Source organism: Pleurodeles waltl, chromosome 9 (assembly GCF_031143425.1).
Source record: "Pleurodeles waltl isolate 20211129_DDA chromosome 9, aPleWal1.hap1.20221129, whole genome shotgun sequence".
Lineage (NCBI taxonomy): Eukaryota > Metazoa > Chordata > Amphibia > Caudata > Salamandridae > Pleurodeles > Pleurodeles waltl.
Genome location: NC_090448.1, coordinates 244,897,502 through 244,915,911, shown reverse-complemented (window position 1 = coordinate 244,915,911; position 18,410 = coordinate 244,897,502). Strand labels below are relative to the sequence as shown.

Here is an 18,410-nt window from a genome sequence, read left to right as displayed (position 1 = left end):
CAGCATTGGCTGCTGAGAAGCACCATACACTGTCTGGAGGAGTTATCTGTTTTTCAACCCGTTTCACCATAGCCTCCAAATAAGTGTTTTCAAAGACATGTAGCCACTATCACACATTGCCTTGACATTGTAGACACATTTCTAATACTTTCACTATTTCCCACAAAATTGCACTGATTCACGTCACTTCCAGGATAAAGGGTGGCTCTTGAAAAATATTCATTATGCCCATATAAGGACATGTTACACAAATTATGTGTTATGCCATGAGGTTCTGTGGGTGTGCAAATGTTTGTTGCTAGCAGCATATTGGTTGAAGCAGCAAATGTCTTAACTGAGATATTTTCTCCTCAAACCAGTCTTTCACTTGTATCTTGCATGACTATTAGCGGTGTGTTTACCTTCCCGTAACATTGATTAGGCTACAGCTACCAGTAAGCTCCTGTGCCCCAGGAGTCAGACAGTGAAACTTTGTGCACCTGGTGGGACTTCAACGCTATAAAGGGTGTTTGGGGATCCTTCGGCAAGGGGTGTGTTTTAAGCTGCCTAAACATTGATTAGTTTACAGCTACCAGTATGCCCCTGGAGTCAAACCGTGAAACTTTGTGCACCTGGTGGGGCTTCAGCACTCTAAAGCGTGTTCAGGGATCCCACTGTGTGTGCTGGGTGAGTTTTACCTGCCTGTAACATTTGTTGGACTACACCTACCAGTAAGCCCCTGGGCCCCTGGAGGCTGACCCTAAAACTTTGTGCACCTGGTGGGATTTCAGTATGATAAAGCTCGTTCAGGGAGCCAGCTGTGCAGGGTGTGTTTTACCTGCCTGTAGCATTGATTGGACTACAGCTATAAGTAAGCCCCTGGGCCCCTGGAGGCGGGCCGTGAAACTTTGTGCACCTGGTGGGGATCAGCTCCATAAAGTGCGTTCATGACGCGTCCTGCACAGCGGGATCCCTCCAGTGGCATAATGAGCCCAGGACACACGTCTGGGCATACCTGGTACACTTAGGGTGACAAAAGCAAACAAAAGATGGGCAGAATGCAGAACCAATCAAACATTCACCCCCAGTCACAGATCAGGGTTTAATCCATCAATTATTTTACTCACCATGTCACCCCAGTTTGGACCCAGTCATACGCAAATCAGTCTTGACCCTGTTTCCTATGGGAACAGTCCAGCCCGAACTGCCAGGCCAGGACCTCCCTGGAACGGAAACAAGCATCCTGGGACCGATTTTAGGGTATCACCCTTCATCAGCCAGGCTAGCATGAATCCAGTGGCATAGTGAGCCCAGGACCCACGTCTGGGCATACCTGGCACACTTGGGGTGACAAAAGCAAACAAACACAAATGATGGATGGAATGCAGAACAAATGAAACATTCACCAAACGTCACAGATCTGGGTTTATTCCATCATTTTGTTTGTTTGACATTCCACCCCAGTTTGGACCCAGTCGTATGCAAATCAGTCTTGACCTTGTTCCCCCTGGGAACAGTCCAGCCCAAACGGCCAGGCCAGGTCCTCCCAGGACTGGAAACAAGCAACCTGGGACCAGTTTCAGGGTATCACCCTTCATCAGTCAGGCTAGCTTTAATCCAGTGGCATAGTGAGCCCGGAACTCACGTCTGGACATACGCCGGGTGACAAAAGCAAACATACACAAAATGAATCAAGCTAGCCTGGCTGATGAAGGGTGTTCAGGCTGGGCTGTTCCCATGGGGAACAGGGTCAAGACTGATTTCCATATGGCTGGGTCCAACCTGGAATGGCATTTCAAACAAAAATATTGATGGATTAAACCCAGATCTGTGACGGGGTAAATGTTTGATTTGTTCTGCATTCCGTCCATCACCTGTTGTTTTTGCATTTGTTGCCCTAAGTGGGAACTGTATGCCCAGACGTGGGTCCCGTGCTTGCTATGTCAACAGATTCAAGCTAGCCTTGATGATGAAGGGTGATACCCTCAAACCAGTTTCAGGATGCTTGTTTCTGGTCCAGAGAGGGACCTGGCCTGGTAGTTCGGGCTGGACTGCTCCCATGGGGAACAGGGTCAAAACTGATTTACATATGGTTGGGTCCAAACTGGAATGGCATGGTAAGCAAAAAATAACTGAGGCATTAAACCCAGATCTGTGACTGGGTTTGAATGTTTGATTTGTTCTGCATTCTGTCCATCATCTGTTTTTGCATTTGTTGCCCTAAGTGGGAAGGATATGCCCAGACATTGGTCCCATGCTTGCTATGCCACCCGATTCAAGCTAGCCTGGCTGATGAAGGCTGATACCCTGAAACCAGTCACAGGATGCTTGTTTCTGGTCCAGAGAGGGACCTTGTCTCGCGGTTCGGGTTGGACTGTTCCCATGGGGAACAAGGTCAAGACTGATTTACATACGGCTGGGTCCAAACTGTAATGGCATGGCAAGCAAAACAATTGATGGATTAAACTCAGATCTGTGACTGGGGCTGAATGTTTGATTTGTTTTGCATTCTGTCCATCATCTGTTGTTTTTGTATCTTTTACAGAGGTATCCTATTTATTTTGCACACATGTTTACCATCTCTAGTGGTTTTTGGCACACTTGCATCCAGGACACCATCAAACTGCACACTAAGGCCCTCATTCAAACCCTGGCGGTCTTTGACCGCCAGGGTGGATGTCGTCGGAAGCACCGCCAACAGGCTGGCGGTGCTTCATTTGGCATTCCGACGTCGCCCAGCCGGGTCCGGCGGTTTCCCGCCGGATTTCCCCCGGCTGGGAGAATCCTCCATGGTGGCGCTGCAAGCAGCGCTGCCATGGGGATTCCGACCCCCTTCCCGCCAGCCTGTTTCTGGCGGTTTTTACCGCCAGGAACAGGATGGCGGGAATGGGTGTCGTGGGGCCCCCTAACAGGGCCCCAGCATGATTTTCACTGTCTGCATAGCAGACAGTGAAAATCGCGACGGGTGCAACTCCACCCGTCGCACCCCTGCAACACCGCCGGCTCCATTCGGAGCCGGCTTCTGTGTTGCAGGGCCTTTCCGCTGAGCCAGCGGGTGCTCCCTTGGCGGGCGCCCGCCGGCCCAGCGGGAAAGTCAGAATGGCCTCCGTTGTCTTTTGACCGCAGAGCGGCCAAGTGGCGGTTCCCGCCAGGCGGCCGCCGCCCGCCGGGGTTGGAATGACCCCCTAAGAAGGGTAAAAAAGATCAAACAAAGCAGTAGGGATTTTCCATCAATGCATCCAGGATCTGGAACAAAATACCTATATCCATAAGGACCGCCCCAACGCTGCTCCAGTTTAGGAAAGAGCTGACAATGCGCTTCTTTAAGGAGCACTACATCACAATTCATTAGCCATCTACAAACCAGATACCTCTCCCATCACATTTGTGCTTCTGTTTTACCTTGTACAGTGTTCTGCAGCCTTTTGGCTGGATGTGCACTACAGAAATACCACATACATACATACATACAAAAATACATACATACATACATACATAGGTACATGTTTGAGTCAGTGAAAGTCTTTTAATGAAATGATATAGAGAATGAGCATAATAAAGGAACCTTTAGTCCTTGGTTTGTACACATGTTTGTCAAAATGTATCACTACATAATGCAACTCTTTTCTTTGCTTTCAGATACAAGCTTTGGGTTGACACCTGTTCTGAGATGTTTGGGGGACTGGATATCTGTGCGGTGAAAGCTGTGCATGGCAAAGATGGAAAGGACTACATTATTGAGGTAAAAGTCAAAGAGTCTCATTTTAAAAATTTCCTACTGAAGGCGATCTCCACAGTGAGGCTTCCAGATGTTGTCAACAATATTTTATTCAAACTGAATTGAGCAGCACAGGTTTCCACTGCATGTGGAGCAGCTCACTTTATCCTTATCTTGGTTATATGAACAAAAGATGAATTCAGAGTTCCTGCTTCCTTAGAAAAGTGCCTTAACCACAAACCCCTACTAATCCTGGAGACCTGTGCAAATGTATCCATGTTTTTTGAGATTTATTAGTTGAAAATATTTAATACGCCAACCCTGCACTCAATCCTAGCTAAAGGATATGTTGTTATGACTAAAATACTTGTCTTAATGACTAAAAGTTCTTTCATAAATTAACATGTTGCCTGTTTTCCAAATTACGTGGCTTATCAAAAGATTGGGACCCCTAATCCACGAGGGCCAGTATTACCAATGCCATTGGAAAGGCAGGCGTTCAATAATCCACAAAGAATGACCAGATCAATTTTCCCAGATAAGGAAGATTAAGGCTGCTTGCTAATCGTCATCAAAAGAGAAATGTAGACTTCTTTGTGCACGTCTACCATCAGTGCTTCTTCAGGTCTGTAACCTGATTTGATATCATCAAAGAGGTTGTGAGTAATACTTTTTGCACTGCTTAATTATCTTACACTATAGGACCAATACTCTGGTACGGAAGCCTCAAGCTCACACTAGTTGGTGGAGTCCGTCTGTTCCATTTTGTGTGGGGTTTCTTGAGGTTCAGGGTTATTATTGCTTGATTTCCTGAGGGGGTCATTGTACTCTGCAGAAGAAATTTATTAGGCAATTTAGCAATGTTGGTTATGAGTATCAACAAGCATTGATTGAACCCTGTTATTCCACAAGAGTATAGTGAATGTGTATACCAGCCGTGCTGTTGCTGACCTTCACATGGCTGTTGTCATGTGAAGCCTTTGAGAGACAGAGAACAGGAGCATTTTGGTGTATGGAAAACAATGTTGAGGGTTTGGGAAGCTGATTACAGACTCAAAGATTTACATGATTTTTGAATGGAAGAGAGTTAGGGGGTCTTATGAGGGCTACTATGATAGCAGGTCTGTGTATATAGGATCTCAGGATCTGAGATTTCATTTTAGATGCCAAGCTGGTCATGTGCTAAGGTTTTCTGCCATATAATATTCTCTCATGTGAAACAACAGAGTGCATTAGTTCCTATTGTTTTTAGTTTTGTATCTAAACTGCTCAAGATCTACTTGATTAAGTCTACTCACCAGCTGATTGACCTTTTGGTGCATGATGGATTTATGGTATCCTCTGTTTGTTCTTGGTCTTGGATGTACCTGCCACCATTTCCCTACCCCCACCCCAGCTTCTAAGTCTACCGCACATTTCCGAATGGAAGTATCCATAATGAAATATGAGATGTCACAGGATGAGAGAGAGAGACCAACAAGGAAAGCATCTTATATTTAAGAAAGGTGAATACATAGACATACAGACATAGGTTATTTATTCAACATGCAAATAAAAAGGCAAGACTTCCCATGAATTATCAAGTGAGCACATCAACTTCTCTCCAATTTTATCACAGCAGGAGTAACCATTAACCTTACACTAGATTTGACATTCTTTTAAACTGCTGCATTTCATGGTATGGGCAAAATATTGACAAATAAAATGAGTGAAGCTTAGTAAGTACGGGTGATATACATATATATCGTCAAGATGCATGCTTGTGGTCTTAAAAATAGCAGCTCTATACTTACATACAAATGCTTACCTACACAATGTTGTGATAGTCAATAATTTGGTCATTATATTTTGGCAGAGACATTGAAACTTGAATGTTATGCTACAGTATCTTTAGAACTGCCAGGTTTATGGTAATACTAATATATTACTTGATAACAAACAGGCAAGGATCACTATGTATTAAAACCTTAGAAGACAACTGTGTTTTAGGCAGTCATTAAAGTAAATGAAGTGGAAAAATGTCTTTAAAATATCTATGTATTGTATATTCTAAATTGCATGGTTATGTCGGGTGGCATACACCCTAGATCAAATACAATTCATGCACAATGTCTGGTCTTTTTTACACTGAATATTACTTTTGCAGCATTTAATGGTGATTAATGTGCAAATCATTTTTGTGACCTACTTTGCGCAAATTATTTCCCACAATTTTGCCTCACCGTATCCTCCAGTTGGGATCTAGAGGTAATTGTATGTGTACAAATCTAGAGTGATAGACATTTATACTTGTCTCTCAATGAGTACAATGTGATGAGTATGTCGATAATGAAGTATTATCAGGGAAAATCACCATAACTAAGCCTGATGAATTTTAGAAAGTTGTCACATTGAATTCAGCAACTGTAATCTGTCTGCTGTGAGTCTTGCCTCCCAAGTGGTGTCACCCAAGTCCTGGGCCCTTGGAATTGGGCCTGAAGGTGCTCTACCAGCCAAATTGAGGTCCAAGGAGAACAGAGACAGCGCATTGCATCTCCTTGCAGCCTTGCTTCAGAACCACCACGGCATGACACATTCCCAATACAGGACCTCAAAACTCCCTTGAACTGCCACTGTACGACACCTCCTCGATTAAAGACCTTGCATCACAGTCCTGCAGCTCCATGAAACTGCTGCTGCCTGACACATTCTCGATGTAGGACCTCACATTGCGGCCCACACTCCTTGCAATTGCCTCTGCACCACACATCTTCGATGAGGGCCTTGTTACTCTCCACGACTGGGATTTAAGGTACTTTGTTCAGTGGGCCTAACTTAGTCCCTTTATCTGGCCTGCACTCCATTGTAGTCTGTCTGAACTCGTGACTTTGTCCCAGTCTAGCGCGACTAGATATCCGCAGTTGACACTTTCTGCTTCTAGTCACTATCTTTGCCTAAATCTTTAAAATAGCATATCTCTGGTTCTACTAATTGGATTTTTGTTGTTTGGTCTCAAATAATTTAATAAATTGTACTCTATGTTTCTAACTTGGTGTGGTATTTTTGTGTGTTGTGTTGTCCCTATAATACTGTTTGAGGTACTTCATAAATCATTTACTCATTGCCTTTAAGTTAAGCCTGGCTGCTTTCGTGCCAAGCAACCAGAGGGTTAAGCACATATTAATTAGGAGTTTGCTTGAGTTTCACCCTGACGAGTATTGTGGTTGTTGCTTGAGTAGGGTGTCACCCCCGCCCCACCATTAACCCAATTTCCTACACTAGTGCTAGAGAATGCAAATTCAGATTTTCAAGATAAGTAATGAAAAGTAACCATTTATGTATGGTATATATGAAGATTGTTATTTTGTCATATGATTTGTTTTTTTTTTTTATTGTAAAAGCTTGTTCTGTTCTTCTTGGCACCATGAGGTAATATAACTGCCTTCATTTGTCTAATGATGTTTCTGAATGATGTACTGGAAGCTTAGAAGGCCAAGACAAAACACAATTTGTCTTAAAGTTTGGTCATAGTCTACGTCTGTCCAGGGCTTGGCGCTAAATGGCTTAAGGGTTCTAGAAACTGGAAGAGAGATTACTCCTTAAATGATTCACAGCTTGAGCTGAAGCATTATTCCTCATTTCCTGACATTGAAAGGGTTGAGGCTAAACATATTGCTACCTATTTCTCATTAAGTACCGGTCCTCTGAGAAGCAGAAAAACAGGACTCCATAATACAGCTAAGCTTTACAGAGTTGAATCTGACAAATGACTCCTTCTAGATACAGTCCAGTCCTGCACAAGACTATTCTCAGTCATGGTAAAGGCTCCTGAGAATTATAGTTGCTACAGAGTAGTATACAATTTACAGATTGATTTCATTTATATATGTAAATACTGCCACAGGGATGAGACCCCCAGAATATATTGATATCTCCATCAAATGTATTTATATATGTGCATATTAACATTAAAGAATGGAAACCAATAGCAAGGTATCATATACAAAGCCAATAATCTTTGATTGTATTATTTTTATAATATGTAGAATTTCCAATGACATTATATGAAATACCACAATTAATGTAGGCAACATGTTAGAGAGCAGTAGTTTACATAGGCATTATATAAAATGGCAATGTATTATAGGAAAAACTAAAATTAACTTAAGAAATGTGTATTTAGCTATAGGTCGCAAAAGTGCTATGCAATGGGAGGGAACTGAAAGAAGCAAATACCATTGATTTTTATATTATGGAAAATACACAAATTATCTTTGAGAATGTATTAGTAGCGACGTGGCAAGAAAATGAACAGTATCTGAAGTTCCTACCTGTTCAATACAATAGGAAATCAGATACAAAGTAGGAAAAATATATTTTAAATATTATGTTCAGTTGCTAGCTCAGCATTGTAGAAAAGACAGACATTTTATGAAATACCGATATTATCTTAGGCAATGTGTAAGCATGGAAAATGTGTAACTTTACTATAAACACGCTAACAACATGTTATTTAAAAAATGCACATAATGATGTCTGTAGTCCAAATACTGAATAATAAATAGTCTGATCAACATCCTTAAGCAATTAAAATCATGATGAGTGTATTAAAAAATAAAATGTATTTATTCCAGCAAGGAGAGTGAACTGCACAGTGATTTCTTTTAAATATCTAAAACGATTACAATATTACACAAAAACTGATTCTCATATAATATAGCATCAAGTAAAATTACTTGTTGTATCAAACAGACCTAGAATGGCATTTGGTCATGCATATTCTTTTCTAAACAATAACATTTTAGAGATAATCAATTAATTTTGTCCCGGCATTCATTTTGTAGCCAAAAAGTGCCTCAAAAGGATACCACTTTATCGCAGTACAGTAAGCACTATTTCATAAATCTGACAAATCTTAAATAATGGTTCTAATATTTTTGATCCCTTAAATAATGTTGACTGTGATAGGGCTTCCATTGCAAAACTTTGAGGGCTGGGCTTATACTCTTAAGACTTGTTCCAGTGCTATTGCCTAGCCATACTGCAAAATAGGCTGAATATCTAAAGAGTAAATATATAGATCAAGTTCAAAATCCATCTCCCCTTCTCTTTTAGTCTCAAGTGCTTTAAGAATAATACCTCTGTTGTGATCTTGCTAAATTCAAATATATTTGAACTGACAATTTGGATAGATTTGTTAATTCATTAGGTTCATGTGTTTGCACAATAGGCCTAGCAAGTGGGTGTGGTCAGATCATTTCACAAACTGCTAAAATAAAACTGGCATTCTATGAACTTCATACGAAGTCTATGGAGGAAATCATTTATTCAGACTTTGGGCCTGATTTCGAGTTTGGTGGATGGGTTACTCTGTCACAAACATGACGGATATCCTGTCCGCCGTATTACGATTCCCATAGGATAAAATGTGATCATAATACGTCAGACGGAATATCTGTCACATTTGTGACAGAGTAACCTGTCTGCCAAACTCAAAATCAGGCTCTTTGTCTAGGATTTTTGTTACCATCTTGAATGTCTAAGAATTGTAATGATTAATTCATCAAACTCTAGTGCCTCCACTGTCATTCTCACCTTCTAAGAGATATGTAGAAAGAATTGGAGGTTGCATTTTCCATTATCTTTAGTTTGTTGCATAGTTTAAAAGCAGTCCATCCTTATGCATATGCAACCCAAACTTCCTAAAAAGGAGGTAGCCTTTTTGCGCATTATTTAATTTCCTAGTTTTATACTGGCTGGTCCGATTGCCATTTCTCTCACCCGTGGAGTACTTTAGACATATTCAGAGGAAATCCAGTTGAAGGGCAGCAGTACATGGCCCTAGGCAAGGAAGTGATGAAAAGTTTGTCCTGGCATTTTTCCAGACGAGGAAAGTCTTGAAAAAAGAAGATTTTTTTAATGGATTCCAAAATATCATGGCTGTAACAAAAAGGTCTTATTGCTTCTGGCAATTAATTAAAAATTGTCTGTGGTAGTTATATGAAACCTTGACTCACAGTTGTGTATTCTATATTTCTACTAACATTCCAAGCAAAATACAGATTTATATGATTGTTATAAAGTTAGGATGCTTGTTTGAGAAAACCTGATTTGTTGGTGATACAGCAGATTTTATGTTACTTTTTTGCTTCTTTTAGGAACAAGTATAGATTGTTAAGATGTGCTACAGAGTGTAATTGTGATTTAAAGTGTAGTCTTATTGCTTTAGGTTAGCAGCATCCAACATTTCGCACAACAGTTCAGAGTTATGCCAGATTTTGCCAACTATCTGCTGGAGATAGATTTAAATTCAATTAATCTAAAAGGGAATCAATTGTGTAACATTTCACCCATTGCAAGAGGCCACCTATTTACAATGTGGACCTATTTATTTTATTGAGAGATTTTGACTGCTGGAGTTGAGAGTTCTTTCTGCCATTCTTGGGTTGTATGACATTAGCACTCATGCCTTTACAACCCATTCCTTTACCACACTTCCATTACAATGCAATGACTTTACCACACATTGCCTTTACCACTTATGCCTTAACAACACAAGGTAAGTGTGTGTATATAAGATGAGTGAATAAGTGAAACCCCTACACTCGTGTCTGTGTGTATATAATATAATATATATATACATATATTATCACCTACTGGAGGTCATCAGTAGGTAGTTATAGTTAGGCGCTCCTTTCCAAAGAAGCATTTTTTGTTTTGCTAATAACTTTGGGGACATTTGACAAATCTTCACAAATTTTTAACAAGGTTGCCTTTCACTTCAGATGTTGTCTGGAGAATTTCGGGTTGATTCGTCAAGCAAGGTTCCAAGAAAAAGGTGGGGTCCCAAAATATGTTTTCCCCATGCAATTTCCCATAGGAAATTTAGACATGACTATAGCTCGAACTGATGAACTGAATTACACCAAATTTGGCAGAAGGCTAGATCTTGGTCCAGAAAGGGTGCTTTTTGTAATGGTGTAAATCTGTTCAATACTTTTGGAGTTAGTAAAGACAAAAGATTCATGTATCTCAAGAGATGCAGAGGATCTGTGGATCCAACAGATCTGATTGGCTGCCATCACTTCAACCAGGAGCTGGTGGCAGCCAACTCGTGACTGGGACTCAGCTGAGTCCCAAGGAGAAATTAAAAAAAAAAACACAAAGTGGCAGGGTAGGAATAGTCTGACCCCTAGGCCTGGTGGTGGGATCCCACAAGGACCCTTTTAGGTGCCAAAAGCTTTTTTATAAAATTAAATCGAAATTATTAGCCCCCCTGGGGTGGGTCCAGGGGGGAATTATTTATTATTTAATGGGGGCGCATGTGGCCCCATTCCCCGGGCAGCTTTGGGCCAAGGGAACCCCATCCCCGAGGCCAGACCGAAATTGATTTATGAATAGTGGGACTGCACAATCCTCCTTTCAGGCCTATTTCGGCCCCGGAGACCCCTCCCATGGGACCTGGCTGCTTTGGAATATGAAAAGGAGGCTGTGCAACCCCCTCCTGGCTGATTGTGGCCCAGGGAACACCATTTCCTGGCCCCTCTCCCCAGGTGCGTTTGGACCCATTGACCCCAGCTGTGCACTCAGTGGTTAGCAGAAAGATCAATCTTAGTCCAAAAAGAGTGCTTTTTGTGCCTTGGTGTAAATTTGTGCAGTAGATTTGGAGAAATGAAGGTTAAAAAAATGGTATATATCACAGTGAGGAGGATCTGCAAAGCTGACATATCTCCTGCTGAGATCTGATTGGCTGCCACCAGATCAGCTGGGAAGTGGTGGCAGCCATCTTGGGACTCAAGACTCAGTCCAGAGTCCTAATAAAAAAAAGCAAAATAAAGACATATTGGGCAGGGTGCGGATACAGTGACCTACTAGGCCTGAGGTCAAAATATACTCTTTTAAAATTTTGCCATGAATTCACAGAGTATCCACCCGAAAAAAAAAAAAAAAGAAAAGAAAGTGTCGATTTGGCGCTTGTTTTTATTAAAAATCTGTAGGCTGGGGTGGACAAGGGTCCAGATGGCCACGCATGTTATTTATTTTTTGTCAGGAAGGGGGTGTTTGGCCCACATCCCTTAGCCTCCGAGAGGCCTCGGAGACCCCATTGCCTGGGGCTGAGATGCAAAAACAAGGCAATGGGGTGCACAGCCTCCCCCCCCTCCTGCAGCCTAATTAGGCCCCAGGAACCCCATGCCTCAGAACCAGCATGTATTAAAAACAGGAGAGAGGGCTGTGCTGCCCCCTTCCTCAAGCTTAAAAAGTCCTTGTCGACCCCATCCCCCGGTGCCTAGTAATTAATGAAAGGAGGAGGCGCGCAGTCCCCCTTTCCTGGGTCTAATTAGTGACAGGTGTTAATAGGGTAAAAGAGAAGGGGGCTGCACGGTCCACCTTCCTGAACTCTTAAATTCCTCTGGATACCCCTTCCGTAGGGCTGTCTCAGTGACTGTGTCCTGGGGATTCCACCCGGGGACACAGTAGTTTCCTTGCTTGCACTACAGTGGACAGGGAAACATGTTTGCTGCCATCTGGTGGGAGTATTTTTAAATCTTCCACCAAACAGGAGCAAACATACAAGTCTGCTTCTTCCGGGTGGGAGCAGTGCCAGCTCCTGCACCATGTGACGAGTGGACTGGGTCTGCTAGGCCCCGGGTGCACCCCACAGGGCCTCCAACATGGTGGTTGGTGGGTGCCCTTGGTGGGCACTGGTGAACCTACCTATAATTAATTGTTCCATGAGCCAAAATAGGATTGGGGAAAAGGGCCTCGGGATGGGGTTCTCTGAGCCCGCAAAGGCTCAGGAGTGGGGCCTGCAGCCCTCTCCCCATTTGAATAAAATATAGCCTTGGGAGGATGGGTTTTCCAGGGTCCGAGAAGGCTTGCCACTCTCCCTCCTCTTTTAAATAAGCTATGCACCCAGGGGAAGGGGTCCCCAGGGCTGTGCGGCCTGTCCCCATTTTAGCTAAGTTTGGCCCCAGGGATGGGGCTCAGGGGCCTGATGAGGCTCAGGGAAGGGGGCCCTATGGCTCTTATCCCCCTTTTCACTTAATTTAGTTCCAGGGGATAGGGACCCAGAGCCTAACGAGAGTCAGGGAAAGTAGCCACACTGCCCCCTCACCTTATTAATGGCATTCACCTTGGGGATGGGGGTCCTGTGAGTCTATTAAGTCTTGGGGAGAAAGTGAGGGGTCTGCATGCCCCTTCCCTTAAGGCCTGCAGGCCCTTTCCCCTTAATAAATTATGGCGCCAGAGGATGGGTTCCCCTGGATTGAGAAGGCTTGGGGAAAAGAGCCACAAGGTTCTCTCTCTCTTTTTAAATAAGCTAGGAACCTGAGGGAAAGGGTCACTGGGGCCATACAGCCCCCTCACACTTTGTGCTGAATTTAGCCATGGAGGATGGGGCCCTGGGGCCTAATGAGGCAAGGTTAGAGGGGGCCTGTGACCCTGTCCCCTATTTTAGTTGAATTTAGCCTCAGTGGATGGGGTCCTTGGGCCTATTAAGGATTGGGGAAGGGGGCACCATGCCCCCTCCCCTCCATATATATATACTAGTCAGCCCTCCACCCCTTAAATAATGTACAGCCCCAGGCCCCTGGTATCCAAGGGACCAAGAAGGCTCGGGAGGAGAACTGCACTGGCCTTCCTCCCCTTTTAAATAAGCTACAGACCCAAGCGAAGAGGTCCCTGGAGCTGTGCGCTCCCTTACCCTTTTTTCTGAATTTGCCCACTTTTTCAATTAAATTTAGCCCTAAGGAATGGGGCCCTTGGGGCCTGATGAGGCTCGGGATGGGAAATCAAATAACCACCTCCCCTTTTTAATGGAATTCGGCCCTGGGGTGGGGTCCCATGGGCTTAATAAAGCATGAGGAGGGGGGCTGTGTGACCCATCCTCTAATATATATGTTTTAGCCCCAGGGCGTGGGATCCCCAGGGCCCAAAGGCCAACCCTATGGCGCGCACACCAAAGACTTTGATCGTCATTGTGTTTGCAGCCTGCAAGGGGTTTTTCTGTCTCCTGGTGGACAAGCCAGGCCCTTTGGTCACACACCGCTGCAAATGATGAAGGCTGTGTGCATCTTGGGGTTGGCCCTCTGTGGGGGGAGTGGGTTGGCTTTATGTAGGTAATAAAATAATGCTTTATGTTTAACAAAAACTAAATATTAACATAAAAAACAAAGGTCATAGTAACATTATAGTAGAAATGTTCATTACCAGTGTAACATTTTAAACTCTGAAATCCACAGAAATTCACCAGTTATAGCTATGCGAAGTAACTATAACTTGTACCCTAAGGTAATTATAACTCACGCCATCGCCAAGCACTGCTAATTTTTCTCACATATTACATCACTCATGACATCTTTTGTGAAACCATTGATAATATCACTGCAACATTCACAATTAAATTATTGATAAGAAAAATGTGAAGAGGAATGGATGCAAATTATCGTTACCATAGGGCACAAGTTATAGTTACTTGAGATAACTATAACTGGTAAATATCTGTGGTTTTTAGAGTTTAAAATGTTACATTGGGAAATGACATAGGATGTGCTTTGATAGCTCTCCGGGACCCTCGTAGTTGTTCCAACGTAATCCGCGGCACTTAGACGCAGTGATTCCACTAGGGTCCCCTGCTTGTCTTGGAGGACTCATTTAAATGTACTGCCTCGCCCCAGCATTGGGACAGCAGGGGCCTTTTGAAGCCTAGTCAATGTTATTCTGCCATCTTCGGAGAACTGATCTTGTCCAGCCACCCTCTGCAGCATAATCCTGGGGGCTGCCCTGTAGCCGACGACTGGGGTGATCCAGGGATGGACCTACTGCCTTATGGGGTGACCTGTGCAGCCACGGACTGACGCATCTTCTGGCACGCATGACATCTAGCAGGCCCTGATGACCTCAATCCCAGATGAGGAGAGTAATGCGGATAGCCAGAGGAAAAGCCCACCTGCACCGTGCCCTCTGCACATAGGCTGGGGACCTCGTTACATTCCTCACACCCTTTAAGTTGCTGCCTCACTGAAGGAGCCTGGAGAGCAGTGGTGCAAAATAAACTGCCAGCGCCGGTTCTGCCTTACACTTGCCCTCCCACTCAGCTACACTGTATTGAAGGTCTTGGGATTTGGGCCTAGAGTGAAATCCCTCCCGCCCTTGTTGACTGCCACCACAATATGGTGCACTCTGTGGCTTTGGGGCCGCCCAGACTTTTTGGCCTGCCCAACCAGTGGTACCCCATAGCATGCTATGAGCTGTGGGGTGAGAGGTGAGTGGGGCCTGCCTGCTGCAATACTGTGCATGCATACAGACTATCCCTGGCACAGCCTCAGTGAGCGCTTCTGGGGACTTCCACCTACAACTATACCTCTAGCAATGATTATTCTGTGTGGCAGCTCTCGACAAACAACTTTCCTGTGATTTCTATCTCCTAGGAATACATGACCCAATTTCTACAGGAGTCAGATCTGAAAAAAGGCTCACTTACGGCAGATTTTGAAACCTGTATTAGGGACAATAAGATATGTCACTGAACTGGAGGGACGAGTTGATGACCTGGAGCACATGGTTGTCGCTAATTCTGAGGATCAGAAGACCTTATGGAGGGGTGTGGCAGCACTGGAAGAACAGCAAATTAATTTTTAAGCAGAGCAAGAAGATCTTGAGAATAGGAGCCGTTGTGCAAATTAGAGGCTACCACAAGGAGCAGAAAGGGTCGTCATCGTGACCTTTACTGTGAATCTCTTGCACACGATTAGGAGCCATGACGATGCTCCCCTGCCAGTCCTTGATAGATCATTTTGGGCGGCCTATATTACTGGATGCCCATATTTGGAGCCTGACATTTTAACACATCTATTTCTGTACTGACAAGGAAGCTATCCTGAAAGCTTCACAGAAAGGTGTACAGATGTCACACCATCCATTTATATCAAGACCTCTCTCCTGCCACCCTGCGCCAAAGGAGGGCCTTTAAACCCATCATAGACAAAGTGGGGGAACTGGAGATCCGTTATCAATGGGGCACTCCTTTGTGCTGCTCTTCACTTGGGAGGGCAAAAGATATTCCCTGCGCTCCTTGGAGGAAGTTAAATGACTGCTAGGCCTTCCTGCAGACACCTGAGAAAGAGATTCATCCCCAACTGGCAGACCCTCCAGAGATTAATTGAAGCTTGTGTGGAGCACAGTTAAGAGCCAGCTCTGGATAAACGTCAGGCTGAGGCTTTTTTCTCACGAGACAAAACGGGGCATTATTCATCACCTTCAAACCTTGGGATCCGTATGACTGGGATGGCACTCTTTTATTTGGGTGCGTCTCTTTTTCACTGATGGTACAGCTATTTTGCCTGCTCTTTTGCTTGATAGAAGTTCTGGGCAGTAAAGCTGTGGTGGGGCACCCACAGTGACTTCCTGCACTTGAAAGACGATCACGCCTGGTGGCCTCCCCTCATGCTGCTCACCCCAGGAAGGTGACTCCTCTAGGGGGACGCAGCCATGCTTGTGCCTGTCTCTGTGGGAAGCAACCATACTTGTTGGACCCTGTTGGTCTGGTTTGTTGGATTGATTTAATTGTTTTTACTTTCATAGGTCAAATGTATGTCTTGTTAGCTTTGAAGTGATTGTCAAGCTCCCCTCCAATCCCCGGTGGGACCCTCACTATGTTTCTATACACTCTGTTGCCCCAGGGGACACCCTCCTATCTGGGGACCTATAGACACACACCCCTGATGATTTGGCAGCTTATTAAGGGGAAAGATCAACAGTTCTGTCCCTTTCCTCACTCTCCTCCTCCTCTAGAAGAGGAGCATCCTGGTGTGGTGACCTCCCAGGCTCTCCTACAATTAGACAGCAACAATGTCTGCTAAATCTTCCTAAATGTTTGTGGCCTAAATTCCCCAAACAAGCATAAGCAGGTCTGGAGGTATATACTATAACATGACCTCGATGTTCTACGTTTCCAGGAGACTCACCTTTTGGGTTTAGATAAACAGCACATGGAAAATGTGAAATATCCCATACGTCATTGGCTGTACACTGATACTAACAATCTGGGAGTGGGTATCCTATGTAAAATTAGGTTTTGCTCTTCTGTCAGTGGTGAGGGATAAAGAGGGACGATACCTGATGTTACACATGCTCCGTTGCAAACATCAACTCACAATGCTTACTATAAACGCACCAAACACCGCAGAGGTCCCCTATCTTAGGCGTATATTGTGTGAACAATTGAGAGGGGTGGAAGGTGACATTATAGTCTGTGGCGACTTTCACCTAGTGTAGGACCTTACGTTAGGCAGAAATGCTGCCACCTACCAAGGTACTGGAGCCATGTCGGCTTAGTTAAAGAGGGAGAGTAAAAGACCTAGACTCATAGACTCCTGGAGCTATAAACATCGTGATGGGTGGGACTGTTCATTTTACTCACATGTTCACACATTGTATTTGCGTATTAACTACATACTGATCACACACCCCTCCTCCATCACCTCGAAACAGCAGTGATCTTGAATATCTCAATCTCCGATCTTTGCTCATAGTAAGCTGGCCTGATCTGACAACGCTTCCTCTTCCTGAGGTCCCCCATGATGATATTTACCCCCATGCCTTCTGTGGGACCCTTTATAGATGGTACTGGGATCTGCAAAGGGATCACTGACTATTTACTCTGAACTCCCAACTAGATACACTGCTCCATATGTTGTGGAATGGGTTCAAGGCAAATATCTGAAGGGAGATCATTTCTATAACGATAGCACGTGGGAGGGAGAACTGGTTGGTGAAATCCAACCTGAGGGCCAATATTAAAGTTCTGGAGGAACAGGACAAAGTGACTCCCACCCACCGCAATAAGAGACAATTGGACATTTTGCATGGCCAATTTAGGGCCCATAGAACAAATAAGGCAGAGCGCTCCACCCTAGCCTTGCAACAGCGGTATTATGTGGGTGGTAACAAGGTAGGAGCATTACTGGCTCATAGATTATGCCAGGCTCAGGCTAAAGCATGCACAGCAAAGCTAAGGACTGGAAATGAGGGATCAGGGAACAGAAGATACAATGGGTCTTACCACACCTTGTACAACAGAGAAGAGGTCTCATCAGCTTTAGTAGAGAGGTATGTAACTGCTTATTAATGGGGGGCCCTTAATCCACAACATGCTAAAATCCTCGATGTACCAATCATGCTTGAGGAGATCCACGGTGCACTTAGTCCCACCAGTTGGCAAAAATGCCGTGGGTGGATGGACTTCCAGTTGGCTTTTATTGATTATTCCTACCTGAACTGCAAGACCACTTGGTACTTCTCATTAACTCTTTCACATCAGATACTGGTCTCACACCTTCTATGGCAGAGGCAGAAATAACCCTTATTTCCCAACCAGGTACAGACCCACCGCTTTGTGCATCTTACCGCCCCATCTCCCTCTTGAATACAGATGCCAAGGTCTTTACTAAGATATTAGCTACCAGACTCGCACACTATCTCCTGAGCCTTATTTAACCCAATCATTTGGGCTTTATCTGTAATAGGCAGGAGGTAGACAACATTTGTCGCATAGCACACCTCACTGAGCATGCCTTCTCATGCAGAGAAGGCCTTTGATAGGGTAAACTGGTCTTTTCTTATGCAAGATCGAGCATGATTACAAAAACTATGGCTTCCTATGTAGCTCCTGTGGCTACCATCCGTGTTAATGAACGGCATGAACCCCACATAGCCATTGGTAGGAGGACAAGAC

At 44.2% G+C, this 18,410-nt stretch overlaps 1 protein-coding gene across 1 annotated transcript in view; it reads left to right on the top strand.

Moving 5' to 3' along the window:
- SYN2 (synapsin II) overlaps positions 1 to 18,410 on the top strand; it is a 1,016,740-nt gene that overhangs the window by 801,642 nt on the left and 196,688 nt on the right. The window contains exon 9 of the mRNA XM_069206656.1: positions 3,619 to 3,721. Coding sequence (XP_069062757.1) covers positions 3,619 to 3,721 — 103 coding nt within the window. The remainder of the gene's footprint in view (positions 1 to 3,618; positions 3,722 to 18,410) is intronic.